This window comes from Rhinolophus hipposideros (genome assembly GCF_964194185.1).
Source record: "Rhinolophus hipposideros genome assembly, chromosome: 3".
Classification (NCBI taxonomy): Eukaryota; Metazoa; Chordata; class Mammalia; order Chiroptera; family Rhinolophidae; genus Rhinolophus; species Rhinolophus hipposideros.
The window spans coordinates 40,887,168-40,907,059 of NC_138049.1; the positions used below are offsets into that span (position 1 = coordinate 40,887,168).

Sequence of the window (19,892 nt, forward strand, 5' to 3'; positions counted from 1 at the left end):
TTGCATCATTTCACCAAACTAATGGAGTTACAATTTACCTGACATCTATATTTATCACACAACACATTATCATGTGCCCTTAGTTCTGTGGCACCTCTTTTTAATGATTAATTAACTTGAGGATAATGAAGTCCTTATCATGTGTCTAATTAGCCATGCTGTACTTAATGCTAATCTAACTCAATTAGATAAAGTCAGTTTACTGATCTGTGATTTGGTTGGGTGCAAGGAGGAGGAGGGGTGTCTAGGGAGAAAGTAAGTGTGTGTGTGTGTGTGTGTGAGATACCCTAGCTCCCACCTCCACCATGCACACCCCACCATTGCAGGAGAGATCAGCAAACTGAATAACACACACACACACACACACACACAGAGTGGTTAACACAAACCATAGCATAAATCTGGACTTCTGGATAACATTAAAGGTTTTGTCTAAATGGGTATATTCCGAATACCAGTCCTTTCCATAACCTCAACTTTAGGCTTTCTGCTTATAATTAAATAAAAATGTCTTGGATCAGAAATTTCTTTTTTTTTTTGCAGTCGCTTGAGAATTGAAAAATCATCCCTACTAAGTTGGAAGTTGTTCAGTAGGTCCATGTAAAGAATCTTCAGCTGCCCCAAGTCTAACTTTGCTCTGTCTGAAGTCCTCAATCATTCAAGGGGATCCTAATAAATAACATTTATGTCTATATTTGCCAATGAGGGTGATTAACACTTATTGTTCAGCTTGTAATACATATTACAGCAGATGTAATATAGAAATGAAAAAAATTCTTACCTCATTCTTTAGCTTGCTTCCAGAAAACCTTAAAAATCAGTACATTTTTCATTAGTTATATATATATATACAGTATAGCACTCAAGGAAATACAGAGAACCTACAAAGTAGTAAATTCATACCATGATTAATGAAACAAATCTAGAGAAATTTGTTTGATTTTCAAAAGGACTCAAGCATCTTTCTCAACTGACTAAAAAAATAAGTTTATTAAGGAAAGTAAAATGAAGAATATTTAGGGAATCTTGTAAGATTTGAGGCAAACAAAGAACACTTGATATTAAGTATTAGTGTGTGTTCTGGCCCGTATTTACACTTTACAGTGGGTAGTGGCTAGTAAGCTACCATTATCTTTTTTGTAATAATATCTGAGTTCATCTTAGTATGACTCAGGTGACTAAAATTATTTTTTTCCAGAGGATACTTTTAAAACTAATCCATTCTTTTGAGAGTTAAGAGCAATTCTTGATAAATTATTCCATAAGGCCATCTCAGATACAGATTTAATTATTCAGAGCTCCAGAATTTAAAAATAATAATTGTGTATTATTATTGACTTCATTGGATGTCACCTCACTTGTCAATAACCTCTTCCTAACAGTTAATGGGAGATTAGTGTGTTCTTTATATTCATTTGTGTTTTTCCTTTCACAGAGACTCAAATATTTCAGTAGTTTTATCTTACTAAGGTAAGTTGGTATTTAACATATACGTTATTAGAGATGATTATAATAAAATTTTTATCTTTGTAAAATACTAGCCAAAGACATAGATCTTTAAAAAAAGTATCTCTTAGGGAAAAAATTTACATATTCTGCTTTTATTTTTATTGAATACAGCCGGAAAACAGATTCAGCCTATAAGTAAATACTAATTTTAAAGCAATTTTGCTTCCCTGATTTTTCCTTTTCATCTCTCTGATGTACCTGGTTCACCATTAATTTCTCATTAATGATTGCAAATTGTGTAAATATCTGGGTAATCCAGACCACTGTATATGTCCATACAAAGTTGAAATTAAGGTCTGATGTTTAGCAGCAAACATTTCTATAAGTAAAATTAGTAAGTCATTTTATTTAATAGATATTATGAATATTTAAAGAAATGCAGATAACTTGTCTTGAAGATAGTGGAACTCTACCTTGTCAGGCCCTTTCCAGAATAAACGGAGTGGTAATATGCACTGCTTTCTTTGATGCCAATCCCATAATAATGATACCTAGAGCAAGGACAGGAACCAGCTCTGTGTTAATGTAGAAGTTTTTTGAAGGGGAAAAAGACACTAAAGTATAATTGAAGTAACCCACCAGTAAGAACTGCAACCCACTGATCACTTTCCTTTCCTGATTATTTTCAAGTAACATCTTAATGTGCTCAATCCCTCGTTGATGGTAACGAACCTAACTTATTGTCGTATTTCTGGCTCTAGGCTTGAAAATGATAGGAGAATTACCTACTGTCAATCCTTTTCAAACCCCTAAAAATTGGGTTTCAAAAACCAAAAACAAACTAAAATTGTAACTGTAAGCATTTAACTGTCGGCACTTAAATTTGGCATTGGCTCTAAGTATATTGCGTGTGTCTATTTGAAAATGGCTCTGTTCAATTTGAACTTAGTCAATTGAATGAGAAAATGGCAGGCTTCCTTTGTAGTGTACCTATTGGATGGAGAAAAGAGCGTGATGTTATCTGTGAGAAAGACATTGACGTCATAAATGGGAATATGTATAAAGCATGTGACGTTTTTAAAAGTCATTTTCCTCATGAGAATAAGAAACCCAACTCACTGTCATTTTCACTTCAAGCTTTTGTGCAACAATGGGGGGAGACCTATATATGTCATGAATCAATGGAAATAGGAAACATGGAATGTAACAGCGTTAGGAGTAATTTGTTATAAATGTGTCTATGGATCCTGAGCCACAGGCATCTAGCATCTAGTACAGCATCTCGCCTAGTCTCAAGTGGTAGCATTTTCTCCTAAATTGCAGACTCCTAACATATTACACACCCAAGTACAAATGCTACAAATGTTATCCAAAAGCTAGTCAAATGGGTATTTAGTGAAGGTGGCCAAAGCCTGCTGACTTCTTTCTTTCACTCTCCCTTTTCCCTCCCTCCCCCATGTAGCACCACAACCTATTTGGTTATCTACCATTTCAATTTGCATTCATCTAAGATTAGGGAAGGAATGCAATGAAAGAGAATAAGTGGAATCCAGTGTAACCATATTTAATACTTCAATTCTTAGTATCACCATCTGAGTTTAAAGTGGACAGGACAATAAAGGATCTCAGTTTCAAGCTCCCTAGATGGCAGAGCTGCACAGCGGAAGCGTGTTGGGCCCATAAGTTTCAAGCTCCCTTTTCGGACCTCAGCAATAAAGAAGACACTTGGCAGAGCAATTCCACCCCTACATGTATTCAAGGCCCAGGATGAGAGCACAAATGGAGGCCTACATACCATATATCTAATTTTTTAAAATACACAAATCAAGCTAACACATTGCTAAATAAAATGTCTCTATCCTCCTATCTTAGCAATTTACTTCCGTAATATTTTGGAAGCTAGGATTGAACTTAGAATTCCTAGACTCCTGGAGTTGCATATGGGAGCATGGTGATGGAGAAGAGCCAGCCTCAGCCCCCTTCTCCTCTCAGCCCCTGCTCCCCTTTCACTGTGAGGAGCTTCTTATGATCACCACAGCCTCCATATCCAAGATCCATCCACACATACCCCCCAAACAGCTGTCCCCTGTCCATTCTTCGAGTCTATGTACACTGGTGGAGCAGAACGCCCTCTGATGGGGAAGAGCCCTACACAGGCCCCGAAGGCAGGCCAGATGCTGTTTCAACAGGATATTCTTGGGCCCCAAGAACCTGGACTGTGGGCTAGAAAGGGACATGGTCTGTGTGTGGACATGTTCACTCAGGCTGTGGACTCCTTGTCTCCTAGGGAGGGGAACAGCGAGTGGACAGCCGTAACAGAGTGCTAAAGTCTGAGGCCTAGAGACAGGTTCTCTCCCATTAGGTTCTAAGGGCTGTGGTACAGAAGCTGCCTCTAATGATCCTGGGCCATTTGAGATGGAGAGAAAAGAATTTTTAAATATGAAAAAAAATACATATAATAAGAAACATTTTCAGAGAAAGCTGTTATACTTGAGAAATAGTAACAGAGGGTGATCAAGATAAATGAAGATCTTTTGTGATTGTGGCAGACTAGAAACAAGTTTTCAAGTCCTCAATTTTGGTAGAAGGGCAATAGTAGCCTATTACCCTGAACAGAGGAGGATCATAGCTGCTCGATTTTCACAGTACAGAAAATAACCGTCTGATAGATGTGAAAGAACCTCTAAGGAATGTTGGAACAAAGGGAGAAATGGAGAAAATATGAACCTTATGGAAACTCCAAACTATTGTACTGATTTACCTCTAATTAGAAACTAAAAGAAGGAAACTTACTTAAAGTATTAAGACCTTACCAAAAGCAGCTCTACTAATAGGAATAGATCAGGAAAATGCCTAAAAATCATAAACAAATAAGCAGATTTTTGATGATATTCAGCCAAGTATATTAGAATTAGTTAATGAACCAAGAGTCTGAAATAAGTATTAATATTTCCTTTACTAAATTTTAGAACTAAGATACCAAAGGAAATGCCTTTATATTAGAAGAAACAAAGCAAGAAATGTTGGAAAACAAAGAAATCTATTACAGTGAAAATACAGTATATTGTAATTTCATATTCTTTGGCAAAGCTTGCTGTCTGTCATATAGATGGTATAGTTTAAACAACTACATTTTAGCCACTTGCTGAAGCAATATAAGTTAAGCATTGCTTTAAAACTTGATAATCTTCTTTTATTATAACTTTATCTTCTTTCTCATTTACCTTTTTTCCAACATGTAAATAATATTATGCTATGGCAAAGTAGTTTGCTATGCAGATTGAGACAAAAGTACATAGCTTTCACAGGTGGTAGACAAAAACATTAAGACAGGCAGGTCAAGGGATGACCATGAGTTTAACAAATATTAGAGGGTAAACTGTGTCCTGACCACTCTGCTAGTTATCAACACAATGATGAAAACACTGACATGAAAAATCAGTTCAGGAACATGTATGCTTCTGACATCTACCCTAGTCCGTAGCTTCCTGAACCAGACCACCTGCCAGTCACAGAACAGTGACCACACTGTGACCACACTGGCCAAGCCTGAGGCACATTTTTCTTCCATTTTCTAAAGTCACTTGATAACTACTTTTGGTGAAAATTGTAACACCCTTTAGGACCCAATAAATATTGAATAATATGAATTTGTAATTTTTTCTTACTTATGACTTTTAAGAAAAGGATCTTTTCATCACACAATTCATTTGTTCCTTCTTTTAATAAAATGACTGTATTATTTTTGTCTTTCATTCATTAGAGCAAAATATCTTTAAAAATACGCGTACTTTAATGTCTCTACCTACATTCAGAGTCAAGATTTATACCTACCAAAATTTAAACAGTCCTTTTTAAGTAATGTATTTTATTCATAATTCCAATGTAAATGACATTGTAATCAGACACAACTTGGTCGGGTTACACTCTACCCTATCAACGAGAAACAGCATGTCCTTTTCTCATTAGCAATACCTCATCATTTAGATATATTGGTGTAGCTGAGCATGTTCTAGCAGTACAATCTAATAAACACGCCAGCTAATAGGAAACAAGTGAAAGAGTGAACTGTTTTCCTCAAACGTGTATTCAGTGCTTATGATGTGCTGGGTGCTGAGGATTCAGAAAGGGAGAAAGAGTCTCTGCCCTGGAAGACTTGACAGTCTTTTTGGGGAGAAAAGCACTCAAAGAAAGAATTGCAATACCTAATTAATATGAGCTAAAATTAGAGCAGGTGCTAGAGTAGGTAATAGAGATAGCTACCATTAATTGAGCACGTATTACATGCCATGAACTTTATTATATTTCATCTCAAATCTCCACATCAGCCTACAAGTAAAGTATTTTTTTCCATTTCAAAGCAGAGATTCAAAAGGTTGTGATTTGTTTGAAAAGACTCTGTGAAATAGTTATGGGTTTGAAGACACAATTCAAACCCACAGCTCCATAGAGCACTCTTTGTTTCAATAAACCATGTTGCTTCCTTACTCAAGATGCAATAGACAGACAGACAGACAGACAGACAGACAGGCAGGCAGGCAGGCAGGCAGGCAGGCAGACAGACAGACAGACAGATAGATAGATAGATAGATACAGATAAATAGATAGATAGATATAGCTAGCTAGCTATAGATAGATTTGCATCTCAATTTTATTTATAATTAGGAATCCTTAAGTGAAATATAGTTTGAATATGTTTGCACTCAGCATACACACTCCCTCTTCTAGTTCAGCATGAATCATATTAAGCACCGACAACTAACATGAATCATTAAGAACTACACCATTGATGTACACCATTGGATGTTTCCTATCTGAAATTCCATATGTAAACAAGGACTCCCTCTGCAAGGTAAGCTCCCGATTAAGAGGAAACCAATAAACAGTTGTTGAATAAATAATTTAGTAACATAAAATAGTTAAAAATAACAATGTGTCATAAAGGAAACGTTATAAACAGAAATTTATCAATAAAAGGCACGCATATAGTATCACATACTTAAAAATATCAGCACAATTTTATATTTGGTAGAGATTAAAGAATCTCTTGTCTAACGTGATGTGAGTAAATCTACAACTCCTTTAACCTTAGCACCAGTACTGTGTAAACTTCTCTATTACTGTCAGAAGTACTTGTTCTCAGTAAATAACTGCGAAGTCAGTAAATCACTTTCCCACCTTGGTGCCTTTACTTTGCTGTGCTCTCTGTTGGGAATGCCCTGCTTCCTTCGTGTCTTCATTTCTTACCCACAGCTCAAGACATAGCTTTAATGCATGAAGCTTTGCCTGGTCTCTCAGGTAAAACTAATTTTTCTGTCCTTTGAACTCATCTCCTGGTCACTTATTCCATGTAGCTTTATACGTCATATACCACTGGTATGTGTATGCATGGCTTATCTCCCCCACTGAACTATAAGATTTGGAGGAAGAGAATTGTATTTTTTCCTTAGACATCATTCCCCCTTAGACATTACTGTAAAGAAAAATTCTCATTTATTGGATGGGTCAGTGTATCCTTTGGGAACTGATCAAACACAAATTCTCTTAAAGCCAATACTTCTCAATAACCTCCTCCCAGTATTGCGTATTTCCATGTTACCAGTAAATTACTGGGGTGGAATAAAAGTTGTTTACCTAAACAATATGTATAAAGGGCATGGAATTTGTGTATTTAGGTAGAAAGAATGTTGCTAGGAATATAAATCTCTATTTTGAATAACCATTATAATGTTTTAGCACATTTTACATCCAGTTTTTCTGGAGCCGATAATATAATTTTTCTCCTTCAATCTTCCTTTTAGTTTAACTAGGTACATGTTATAATCTGAGCGATGATTTAGTGTCTTTGAGAACAGAGAAGAGATAGTAAATGAGCAGTTTTCTGTGCTTTTAACAGCTAAAGACAAACCTCATAAAACTGGAGGGAACAATTTCTCGCAACGTATATACATGGACTTTTCATCTCACTTGCAACATTTTATAGCATTATTTTGTTATTAATATATTGCCCTAAAATAAACTTGCTAGGAAATATTTGCCAGAAATACTCTAGTGTAACAAGAACATATGTTCGTGCATATTCAGTAAAAAAGTGACGTTTTCACTGTTTGATAACTGGTTGTTTTAATTTATATACCACTATCTGAAGCCTATCTTGTAGGGTACTCTGAATATTCCCAAACACTTCACAGTTCATTCTCCCTTTATGAGAACCTGTTTTATCCATTTCTAATAAAGAAAACGTGTAAGTGCTTAAAAGCCCTGAGTATGATTAGCTAATTTCTCTAAGAAAATTTTTTCATAATGCAAGTAGTCTTTGTGATGCGATTAACAAAATTGTACTCATTCATTAGCATGAATTGTCCTTAGCCTTATATCGTTTACATTTGAGGAATAAAGAAGACTTATTCATTAATTTTTGTGTCCACCTTTTAAAGTTAACATGTTATAAAATATAAGAGATTCTTAATAGAACAAATGAAATAATTGTTGCTCTTCTTACTACTAACGAAAATTTACATTGTCTAATACTTTTCTTCATTTGCTGATTTATTTATATCTACACCTATATTTCTTCTTTTCCATTTCAGTCATTATATAGAATTCCTGAAACATATGTTCTCACTGAGCTAGTAGCCCTAATGTTAGTTTACACTACACAAATGATAACTGATAAGGAAATGATGGGATTAAGCTGTTCAGGGACTTGCAATAACTTACTATGATAAGAGCAGCTGCCATATCAGTTTTATTAACCCACTAAATCACTACTAATAAATGAGATAATAGCTTTTGTCCGTCATGTCTGAAAACCAAGATTTGACTGATCAAAGTCTACAAGAAATTAAAATGTAACTTCAAATCAAACAGTCTACCATGTGCATAGAATTTACTTAACTGTGTTCTCCCTTACTCCACTGAGCTATTCTGAGTAAGGGTGCAATATAGGCTCTTTTTGCTCATCATTGTATCCGTAGGGCCTAGTCAGTTTCAGGACAGTCAGTAAAATGCTTATTAAATAAGTGAATATTAATAGTGACACTTTTTTGACACCACTTATTCTATCTTACTATTCTTTGTATCTCAAAAACTCTTTAGCACCATGCTTTATATATCAATATAAATATGAATGGATCAATCATTCTTGATATATTTATAACATAAAATAAGCAAGAATTGCTTTCCATTACTCTTTTGTACCTATAGAATGTTATTTCATTTTTATTTATTCAAAATCTAAATTTAAAAATATTGCACAGAGAAAAAACCAGGTGTATATTTTTGGCATTGGTGGTAGAAGATTAAAAAAACACAAAAGTAAATTAAGTTTTTATCTTGGGGTTGAGAATGGGCAGAAACACCATCGGAATTGTTGGTTTTCTTGACAGAGAGAAGATGGTAAAAGTGAAGGAAAAGATGGAGACTGAGCTGCTAATGCAGCCTACAACTTGACTGGCTTTGTCCTAAAAGCACACTTAGGTTAGATGCTCTAGGGAGAGGATTTCTGACCCCAAGTGTTAATCTTTAGAGACCGTTTTCCATAACTGTTGGCAGTAGTGGCTTCTTATGAGGAACATCATATTTGCCACTGGAAACAAATTATTCACTTTTTGTTTCTAATTTTGACAATGAGTGATGTCTGGCCCACATAGTGATTCTGTCCATTTTGTTTTGTTCTTGTTGTTTTTAATGTCTCCATCTGTTTTAAATATTTTCTCTCTTCCTTTTGAATAAATTTTGGGCTCATCTTATTTAGTTAAACTGTTTTCATCTTCACTTTTTGATGAATGAAAGAGGTAACTACTGCACAAAAGTGACTTGTGAGGACTATTTTAATACCCAGTTATGTCAGAACTTAGAGAAATAGAAGTTGAAAATAGACAGAATTTACTCCTATTTTTCAGACTCTACTAACCATTTCTTTGTCACCATAGATCAGTGTTTCCCAAACTTTTGGATTTCATACATGGACCAGTAAAATCTGGGAGGGACATTGTTCCATGGACCATAAAAGCATTTAAGGACAGTTTTAGAAACAGTGGTTCATCTTATGCCCACAATACAGAAGAATCTTTTGAGTTAATTATGATACTAAAATAAATTCAGTCAGAAAGACCCTAATGAAATGATTGGATTTGGAAAAATTAAGAACTTATATTTTTAAATGACATTTGTCATTTACATTTATTAATATTTTTAATATATAATAAACAGAAGTTAAAATAAATTAATACCAAACTCATTTATATTTTTGAAATAATTCAAAAAAATGTGCAGTGATAGTATGCTTGGGGCACTATACTAGATATAATAAAATACATTTTGCAAAATTACTAGTAAAATTGGGAGAAATCATAAATTCCTATTTTTTCCAAAATAGGCTCACTTCTTTTTTTTAAAATTAAAGTTACTTGTTCATCTATATTTCTGGTTCACCAATTGTTAATATTTCTATAGACATAAAAAATATTTCATAAAATGTAAATTTTTGAAATACTAAATAGTTGTTAGAAATGATGATTGTGAATACACCAACATATAGAAATGCTTAAGACAAAAATGAAAAGCAGAAAGAAAAATTGTGTTTGTACTACAAATTTGCTGTTATATGAAATATAAATATATCTACATAAATATAGAATAATTTAAAATGCCTTATGATTGAGGCTTGAGAAAATGTTGTTAGCTCTTTGAAAAAGAAATCTAATATATTACTACATTTTAAAAACGTAGAAAAAAACAATAGAATTTACACCTCAAAAACTGAAAAGTTTAATTAAACAAGTGTTTTGTTGCTATGACTGATATAAGAAGTAGGCTTTACTAGCTGACAAAGCACAAGCTTTAGAGCCAAATAAAACTTGATTTAAATACCAATATTGTTTTTTTATAATATCTGTGTGGTCTTGGGCAAGTCAATCTTTGAACTGCAAGTTTTTTTTATTTGTAAAACACAGGAATTTCAATCTTGTATTGTCAGATTACAGTGTGTGTATATGCATGTGTGTGTGTGTGTAAGTAGTACTCAATAAGTAATAACTACACTGCTGATAGTGGGATGAATTGAGTGATTTATTTATATTATTAAGGTAGTGAGTTTGAAAGTACGTAAATTCATTTCTCCATTCATTCCTATACTTTATTTCATTTTTCACAATAAACCTATGAGATAGATATTTTATACCTACTTTACTGATGAAAAGCTGAACAATTCATCGAATGTCACACAGCTCTATAGGGAAGCACGGAATTAAAACTTAGATTTGTCCAACTTTAAACCTCATGCTCCTAATTACTAGGCTATGCTGCTTTTTGATATATACTGTCTCTCAAGACAAAAATCTAAAGGTATTTCTTGGAAATAAACGAAAACAGGAAAACTACCTGACTAAGAATAACATCAAGACATTACCAATTACAAGGTTCACAAACTCTACATCCTGCCATATCTTTCAGCATCTTAAGTTTACATATGGAAAATTTCTTTTTCCCCATGATATCAAAATACCAAAAATATAATAGGCAAGTTATAAAAAGCAATGGCACATCAGGAAGACAGAAGAAAATTCAAATCAGTGTGCTCTTGGGGCACGTCTGCTCTTAGCTATCAGACAAATGGCCTGAAGTCGCCACCATTTATTGTTACATAAACCTTAACACTGGAGCCTCACTGTGTTACAAAGGACAGGGTTAATGATTCATCCCTAATCCTAAAGGCTCCTTCTAGGATTAATTGACTTTCTCTACAGCCTGACTGACTGCCCTCTTGTAGATTCTGTGAAGAGGATTTCTCTGCACTGCTTTGCCTCTTTTTCTACTATCTATCTACTTCAAACACTATCTGATCTTTCCTCCACACACAATTCAGCAGAAATCAAATTCAGTAGAAATCAGCCAGATAAATTAAGTCAACTTTGAAAAACAGCTGACTTGGTTAGAAGGCTAAAACCAATATTATCTTCCAACCTGGCGTTTTTATTTTTCCTTCTCAGGCCACAATACTGTTAAGATTAATTGGAATCAAGTAAATAAATACTAATTGATAATGTATTATTTATCAAACAGCAGATAGGATATGAGTATGAGACAAAGTCTCTATCTTCAAAATATTCAATATCTATTGAGGGGAAGAAATAAGTTAATTTCATATTAAGTATCAATAAATTGCTATAGCATACAAAGAAAGAACCTACACTAAATCAAGAGGCTGAGAAAAAATTCTGAAGAAGTTCATGGGACTTTCTTTTATATAGGTAAGATTTCAACATACCTATAAGGAATAAGTCATTTTCAATGGAAGAAGACAGCATAAACAAAGGAGTGACAGTTGAGGGTGAAGCAATGGATACTGGGACAATAAATTGGGGAAAGCATACGCTACATGCTGAGAAGTAGATTATAAGATAGGAAAATGGGTTCGGACTAAATCATAATGGATCTATAATGTCAAGGTGAGAAAAGCTTGTCCTTAATAGTAGAAATTATGAGCTGGTGAAAGTCTCTGAGCATAAGAGAGATATGATTGAACCTGAACTTTGGAAGGTCAATTTGGAAAAAAGTGTATTGAATGAACTGGAGAGATGGAGTCAAGGCCAGGTTATGAAAGTTAGAATGAAGAGAGACAGATTCAAGAGAAGTCCAAAATAAGGAACCTCTGTTTTGGCAAGTGACTAAGACTGTGCTAGACAATAGGTTAGCCACTAGTCACATGTGAGTATTGACCACTTGAAATGTGATTAGTCTGAGTTGAGATGTGCTGTGCATGTGAAATACACACTGGATCTCAAAAACTTAGTAGGAAAAAAAAAAGAACATAACATAGCTTATTAATAACTTTTATCTTGATTACATAGTAAATTATAATGTTCTGGATACGTTGGACTAAATGAGACAGGAAAATCAATTTTACCTCTTCTTTTTCACTTCTTTAATGTGGCTACTAGAAAATTTTCATATAACTATGCAGCTGCATTATACTTCATTGGACAGCGCTGAACTAGACATTAGGGCAGGAGACACCGGACAAGCTAGAAAATGAGAGGTCAAGGAGGGAAGAGGACCTGGCAGAGCTGTGACAGAGAAGCCACCATTGAAGTTTTAAGTACTTATTTACTTTAAGAGGACATTACAAGCAGGTTTAAATGCTAGACAGGTGCCAAGGAAGATGAACTACAGTAAAAATGAGCCATTAGGGTTTTCCCCAGGTAAGGAAATAGACTAGGACGGAGGCATGTGATTAACGTAAGGAAAGTGAGCAGATAGCTACTCGTTCAAGAGATAGCAAAGAGGGGCAAAAACAAACAACACAGCAATTAGGAAGAGTCGTGTAGCATGTTTGACATGATTTTATTTTTATCAACATAAAAGAGATCTGGATATGTTTGTAGGCAGAAGAAAAGGAAAAACTGAAAGGGTAAATAATTCATGAATAAGAGCCTGTAACTGAGGGGTCTACAGAGATTGCCACAAGAGAATAGAAAAGCTAAAGTTACCAAGACAGAGAATATATGACAGCTTATTTTATGTTTATATTTACATTAATAGATGACCAAAGAGGTCATTTGTGCATGTTGTTTGTCTTGAAGGGAAAATAAAGGGATACTAAGAAATTGTTATCAGGGAAAGAAAACCAGAAGAAGAACCTGAACCATGCTTCAACCCCCGGCTTTTCAGCCTTGCTCTTTCAGAATGTTGTGAATTCCATTTGGTCACTTATTTAGCCATGTACATTTCCCTTTCATGATGCTAGTGCCTTCAGGAGTGGCTTTAAGATTATGAAAATGATTCACTTAAATTATTTCAACAGAGAATATATTATGATTTCTCTGTAAAATTTCCTTTTCAAACATTATACTAAAATCCACTTTTCTTTTTAGTTCTTACAGTGAGTAAAAGTCTGCTTCATCAAGAAGAAAATACCTGGCTCTATTCACTGATAAAGACAATACTTATTTTACATTGTGTCAATCCTCACACACAGCGTGTTGTATTTACATGTCTGATATGTGCTTATTGATGTGTCTTACTTTGAATGGCCTCTTGTTCCAAGCCGCCGTGTCGTTAAGAGGGGAAATTTCTGGCGAATTGTCTAAAAAGAAAGTCAATTAGTTTAGTTTTTAGAAAGTGTGGTTCTATTGCAAGCCACTCATAACTAATTAATTCTAGAAAGTAAATGTTGAACTTTGAATAAATATTTAATCTGGAAAAAGTAATATCATACACATATTGATAAACATTAATATATCAGCAGAAGCAGGGAGATATTTTTTTGATGAGACGGTTCTACTGCCCTTTTCCCAATTTCCAAGGCAAATTATACCAATATCTGCTTTTGCTAGATGTTACTACCAAGGAAATTACTACTTTATCTACTTAGTGGGAAGATTTGGGTGTCTTTATAATAATTCTATCCAGAGCTTTACCCACAATTAAATATCCATCTCCAACCCTGAAAAGTACATATGAAATACTCTCTGCTTCACCAGACCTCTCCAACAGTCTAAAATTTTTTTCTGTGTTCCTTTCTCCCAACTTGCTAAAAATAATAAGAGGAATCATAGCATCTGATTAAAGAATAAAAATCTCTTCTATGTAAAACAGGGGTTTTAGCCTGGATCATAGGAGATCCATACATGATCTTTATGTATGTGTTAATTTCTTGGGAACTGGTTTTGTAGTTTTTATCAGATTCTCAAGGTGTTTCATGACTCACCAAACAGTTAAGAATTACTGCCATAAGATGGGCTCACAAAATAGTCATGCTAAAATGGGCATTAGAAGTTGTCTTACCCAACCTCCTCATTTTATAAGATGAGTGAACTGAATTTGGGGAGGTTAACTACTTTTCAGAAGGTCTCACAACAAATTAGTCACCGAGTTGGCTAGAACCTAAATCACTGGATTACCATGCATCATATCAAACTATCTCTCATAAACAGATAAGGTTTTTAAGTAAGTTAATAAATTATTTTAAAAACTGATAAGTCAGACCATGGTATTCATTATTTTCTAGGCAATGAGTCCCTCTACAGGCTAGAATTTGGATTTCGTTTATATGAGATGCAGTGTTTGAGACGTAAGTTATCTAAAGCTTTTTTCTGGGATATCCTAGGTTCTTAGACAATAGAACATGACAAGATTCTCAAAGAACAAGGCTTTCCCAAGAGATTGATAGGGTTTCCTGATTCTCAAAATGAGATCAGTATATATAAGTATGGTAATGTCAGTTTTATAGATTCTCATCCTAACCATACAAGTTGGGTAGAAAGGAATATTTACAAATAAGAGAAACATAACCAGTCCCATCACGACATCTTAGAGTTTGGAGTGGAAACATACTCAGAGTGAAATGGAGAATTAGGAGTACTACTCGTAACAGAATAGAAATCTGTTAAAAACTCACATAGTTGAACTAGCTAAATAATAAACATAGTCACCAATTGCATTAACAAGATACTTGTCACCTCCACCTAATTTAGCTTCTCAATACAGGCCACATCATACTCTTTAACATGTCCCTCTTGGAAAGGAAATGTAATTGCTCAAATGAAGTTTCCTTTAAGGTCACATTAACTTTTCTGATAGCCAAATCTAATATTCAAAACATATCATAGTTGAAGGTAAAACATATAGTAGGCAACATCAAGGTAAAATATATAGTAGTTCCAAATACAGCCCCTTAAGAGATTTCATTTATGCTTTAAAAACAAATTTCTTCATGTTCTGTAGGAAAGCTTGCTCAGATGAGTTTGTTTCCACACTATCTGCCTGCTATGACTTTAGTTGTAAGGTAGTATAGCCAATATATGTCACTTACCTTTCCAAAGGTGGCCGCGCAGGCGGGGTCCAGTTTCTCTTTCCTGCAGAAATCTAAGTAGTGTGCGTAAAGGATACACCGTGGTAAGCAAACTCCTTCACATACAATGTAATTCTCTTCAAGCCTAAGAAAAAAGCCGAAAGTTTAGGTCAAACATTTTCTTTATTTCTCCTTTTCATTCTCCTTTCACATTGATTTCATGCCCAGAATACAGACTTCAAGAAATGAGTTCATGAGTAGACATGAGCAGCTTTCCTTTATTCTGAATATTATTTAAAATCAGATCACAAGGATTCATGTCAGAAGAGCAAAAATCCCAATGAACACCTACTAGTGCATTTAAAATGCTATAGCTAACCTAAAACCACTCCTGCCTCGTCCACACCCCAAAGAACAGGCCTTATTTCCATATAAACCCTCACTGTTGATCACAGTTTGCTCTGTGACATACAAACATGGATGATGAAATTGAAGACAATGGTTATTTAAAGGAACATTCTCAACACTAAAGGGCTGCCAGGCTTCAGGATGGCAAATACCTACAATCACTTACTTTCAGTCACAAACCTAGTTCTGAATCCTGAAGCATTAGAGAAATGTTGTAATGCATTTATTTGCAGAATACATAAAATAAACTCACTTCATTTAAATCTGAAATGACACTGATCTATCACTATCCCTACACCTTTTTGCTATAATCACACTGTAATTATCTAAAACATCCTCTACACTGGAAACATAATGTAATTTTCTATAGATGCCTCCATACATGACATATATAAATTCAATGCCGTATTATAAATATAATGATATAAACTGAAAATTTAGAGATGATTCTATTTAATTTGTATGTCTATGATTGCAATTAAACACAACTTATATAAACGTAATGATATATATTTAAGGGTTACAAATATCTGAACAGCAATCATGAAATCAAAATTTGTAGATTCTATTCCCAGTTTTCCTAACAATTCAGTAGGTGATTTTGACTAAAATTTACTTATACCCATTTTATGTATAGTAAAATCATAATTATTACTATAGGAACAATGCAGTATAGAGTATACATTCAGATTAAAATTGAGTGGAACTCTTCAAGATCTCTGATCTAAAGGATAGTTCCCTAAGCAGGTAAGAAACAGACATCCATTTTGCTAAAAAGAAGAAAAAAAAAAGAACCAAAACCAAGTAAGATTTGCCTGCATAAAACCAAACACATAGTTGATATGAAAATTGGAGTTAACCAGATTTCCCACTTTAATTTTCAGTTCTAATTTTACCATTCTCAATATAATCTATAACCTTAAGGGAAAAGTCTCAAAATACAAATAACTCACTTAGGTTTTTATTTTAATTTATACCACTCTTTCTGGGAGAAAGTGTAGAAAATTTAAACAACAACAACAAAAAAAGACAGTATTTTATAGTTAAAAAAATATGAAAATCACTGAGAAACAGTCAACTATTTAAAAATTATATTTTAATGACATGCATATAATGGTCACTTTTCACCTGGCTATTTTGATGTATTGTAGCCATTGTCTTTGTCTTCAAATTACTAAATAATACTAGACTTAAGTACAATGTTAATTTAGAGTATGACTTTCTTTTTCCATAATCATAATGCATTCGTATTTATAAAATAAAAACTCAAGTTTGTTCCCATTCACTCAGTTTGAACTAAAAAAAAAAAAAGGAAGTAATTCAAAAACCCTCCACAATATATCTAAAATGAAAAAACTTTTGCCCCAATTATCTTAATGGAAGTAGTTATATCCTAAATATTCCAGATTATTAGCTCAATATACTGCTCTAGTGTATTCTTAACCAATAAGTGTGCATCAACTTCAATAGTAAAGCTATAACTTTAGTAGACCATTGGTTTATACTGCAAATATTTGAAAGGGTTCAGGTATATAATCACAAAAATTTAGTGTATGCAAATTGTAACTCAATGTTATAATAAATAAAAATAAAAAATTTACTAGATTTTGTAGCCTGTTTTTTCTATTGCATTTTTCTAAGATTTAGATCATACATTTCGATCATATAAAACAGATAATGTAACTAATCAGTGAACAGGCCTTTTTACTTATTTGCTTACTATTTGGAATTTAGGGAGAAATTTGTACTCCTATTTCTTCACACTAGGTGGGGAACTTTAATATTGTGTTTTTACATCAGATCCCTCTTCCTTTTAGATCAATTTACAAAAGGTTTCTATGTAGAGAGCCTACTGATAAATTGTTGGTTTTAAAAGATTTTCCACAAAATCCAATTTGTGATACTTCACTATCATAAATCATATATGACAGGTGCTGTAAAAATAGTTGAACATTTATTTAAGTTAATAGTGATATCTTAACTGATTTTTCAATGTCTCCTAGTTCAAATACGTTTCATTTTATGGCCAATACACAATTTTTAATTTGCCCTCCTACAGATAAAGGCAGTAGTAAGATCCTTCCTCCTTTTAAATTGTTAAGAGTCATGTTTTATAAACACAAAGCTACCTGATACATATATAAGGACTGAATTTATTGCATGTTAAGCAAATAAGTCATAAAAACATTCATGATTACTTACATTTGAATAAATTGTAGTTTTAGTAAATAATGAACAAAGCGATGTTTTTATTTGTATTGCAGAACATTTTTCATCAGTACCAGAGTGTGTCTCCATGTCAAACATTCAGTGGAAAAATATTGGGGGGATAAATTTCTAATCGGTGTTTTGAATTCCCCCAAAACAAGTTTGAGAGAGAAGCAAAATGAGAAAAGCAAAGATTCTGAAGATACTGACTTTTAAAACTCAACAGGTGCTTAAGTGTACCGTTGTGTGCGAGTCTTACCACTGCAGAGTGAGCTGCGTCTGCTTCTTCTTATCCTTCATAATCTGTGTGATGGTTTTCTTCTGAGAAAGGTGTGGATCGGCTGCTTTGGTTTTGCTGTCGGGGCTGTCCGAATCCTCTTCTTCAGAGGAAAAGTTACCGTTGCTTAAATGCATTTCTGATTGCAAGTTGAAAGGACAATAAAGAAAATCAGAATATAAAATCAATTAAGTACCCTCTAAATGTACCTATTAAACAGGGTGGCCTGTGCGGGCCGGGGGGGGGGGGTGGGGGGGTGGGGGGGGGAGACCTATGCAAAATCCCTTAGAGTTAATTTCTAGTTAACAAATATTTTCCTGGGAGAAATACAAAGATCCAAACAGTACATTCTACATATCTGTATCTTTGTGATGTTTATTTTTATTATGGGATGCCCTTTTTCGACTACATCAAGCACGTCTCAATCGCTTGGCCGGAGGAAGCGTGGCACTCACCTGATTTAACTCCCATCCGCAGCTCTGGGTGGTCTTCTTTCTCCCCGCTGCCCAGCACGCCCCCAGGCTGCGCTTCAGCAGCCAGGTATACCCTTTCCTCGGGGTAAACCAGCAAGCCTTTGCTCAGGAGCTGCACACAACACTCGTCCTGGCCTTCGGGGGAAAGTTGGGGCGAAGCCTGCGCCTGCAGGAAGGCGTCTTCCAGCTCCGGGACCTTGGCCATCCTCCTGGCCGCAGGAGACCTGGGCACCGCAGCTCGGCGGCTCCCGGAGGAGCCTGGAGCCCGGGCGGGGCGGGGCGGGGCGGGGCTGGGGAGCTGGGCCACAGGGGCGGGGGCGCAGGCTTGGGATCCCCGCAGCGTCGCGTCCCAGAGCAGGACGGAGGTCCACAGGTACCACTCAGATCGCCTTGGGAACCGGGTGCGCCTCGGCGTGACTGCCTTTCTCCACCTGTCTGCTGTCCTGACAGATGCTGGACTCGGAACTCGCTTCCTCACCTGCGGGGGTCTCGCCAGAGCAATGGAGTCCCATTCCCCACATCTCCAGCCCCTCTCTCCTCCCTTTCTCTCAGCTTGGGCTGGCCTCGAGGCCACTTTTCACACTAAAACTCCCCGAAAGACCAGGGAAAGCTCCACTGTCTTCTTCCGGAGAAGAGCAGCTGTCCTCATCCCTACTCTCAGGAGACAAACGTGCGCCTACCAGCGCAGCCTTGAGTGCCCGCTCAGGGAGAAGAGGACCCCAGAGCACCACTCTCTTAGGATATACTTGGGCCGGGTTTATTTATTCCCCGAGCAATCCTAGGGGTTGTGAGAGCTCTTCTGGGTGACTTGGGGACAGACGCCATCCCATCACACGTGTTCAGACTGCCCCCCTCGCAGGTGCACAAGGGCGCAGAATCCCAGGCCATGCTTTCCTTGAGGATCTGGCGCTGAGCTTGGAGGAAGATGCATTCGCTTGCATTTCCAGTATTTTGTGATTTAAACGCGTCCCTAGGATCCCTCATCTTATACCTCCGGGTAGTGCATCAGACATTTGTTGAAATGAAAATGAAGTCGCAATATCTCATTTCCAATCCAAAATCGCAAGAGTCACATTTGGTAAAAATGATAACTTGTGCTCGCTTTAAGACGAGGAAATCAGTAGAAACTCAGGACGATTTTGCCTGACTGCCACATAATCTTTCACTCCTTCTATCGTCTGTTCTTTTGAGAAATATGCCCTGTGCTATCCAAAAAGCAAGGATCCTGCTTTGGTTCACGTTGCCTTACCAAAACCCACAACCTGTCAGCCTCCTTTTCAGT

The 19,892-nt window shown here is 35.5% G+C and overlaps 1 protein-coding gene across 1 annotated transcript in view; it reads right to left on the bottom strand.

Annotated features, from left to right (window-relative positions):
• RFX6 (regulatory factor X6) overlaps window positions 1-18,815 on the bottom strand; it is a gene marked incomplete at both ends in the record, with an annotated part of 55,126 nt that extends 36,311 nt beyond the window's left edge. Inside the window, 6 exons of the mRNA XM_081044556.1 lie at window positions 782-809; window positions 1,923-2,000; window positions 13,476-13,537; window positions 15,266-15,389; window positions 18,120-18,276; window positions 18,593-18,815. Coding sequence (XP_080900682.1) covers window positions 782-809; window positions 1,923-2,000; window positions 13,476-13,537; window positions 15,266-15,389; window positions 18,120-18,276; window positions 18,593-18,815 — 672 coding nt within the window. The remainder of the gene's footprint in view (window positions 1-781; window positions 810-1,922; window positions 2,001-13,475; window positions 13,538-15,265; window positions 15,390-18,119; window positions 18,277-18,592) is intronic.
• Window positions 18,816-19,892: the final 1,077 nt, after the last annotated feature.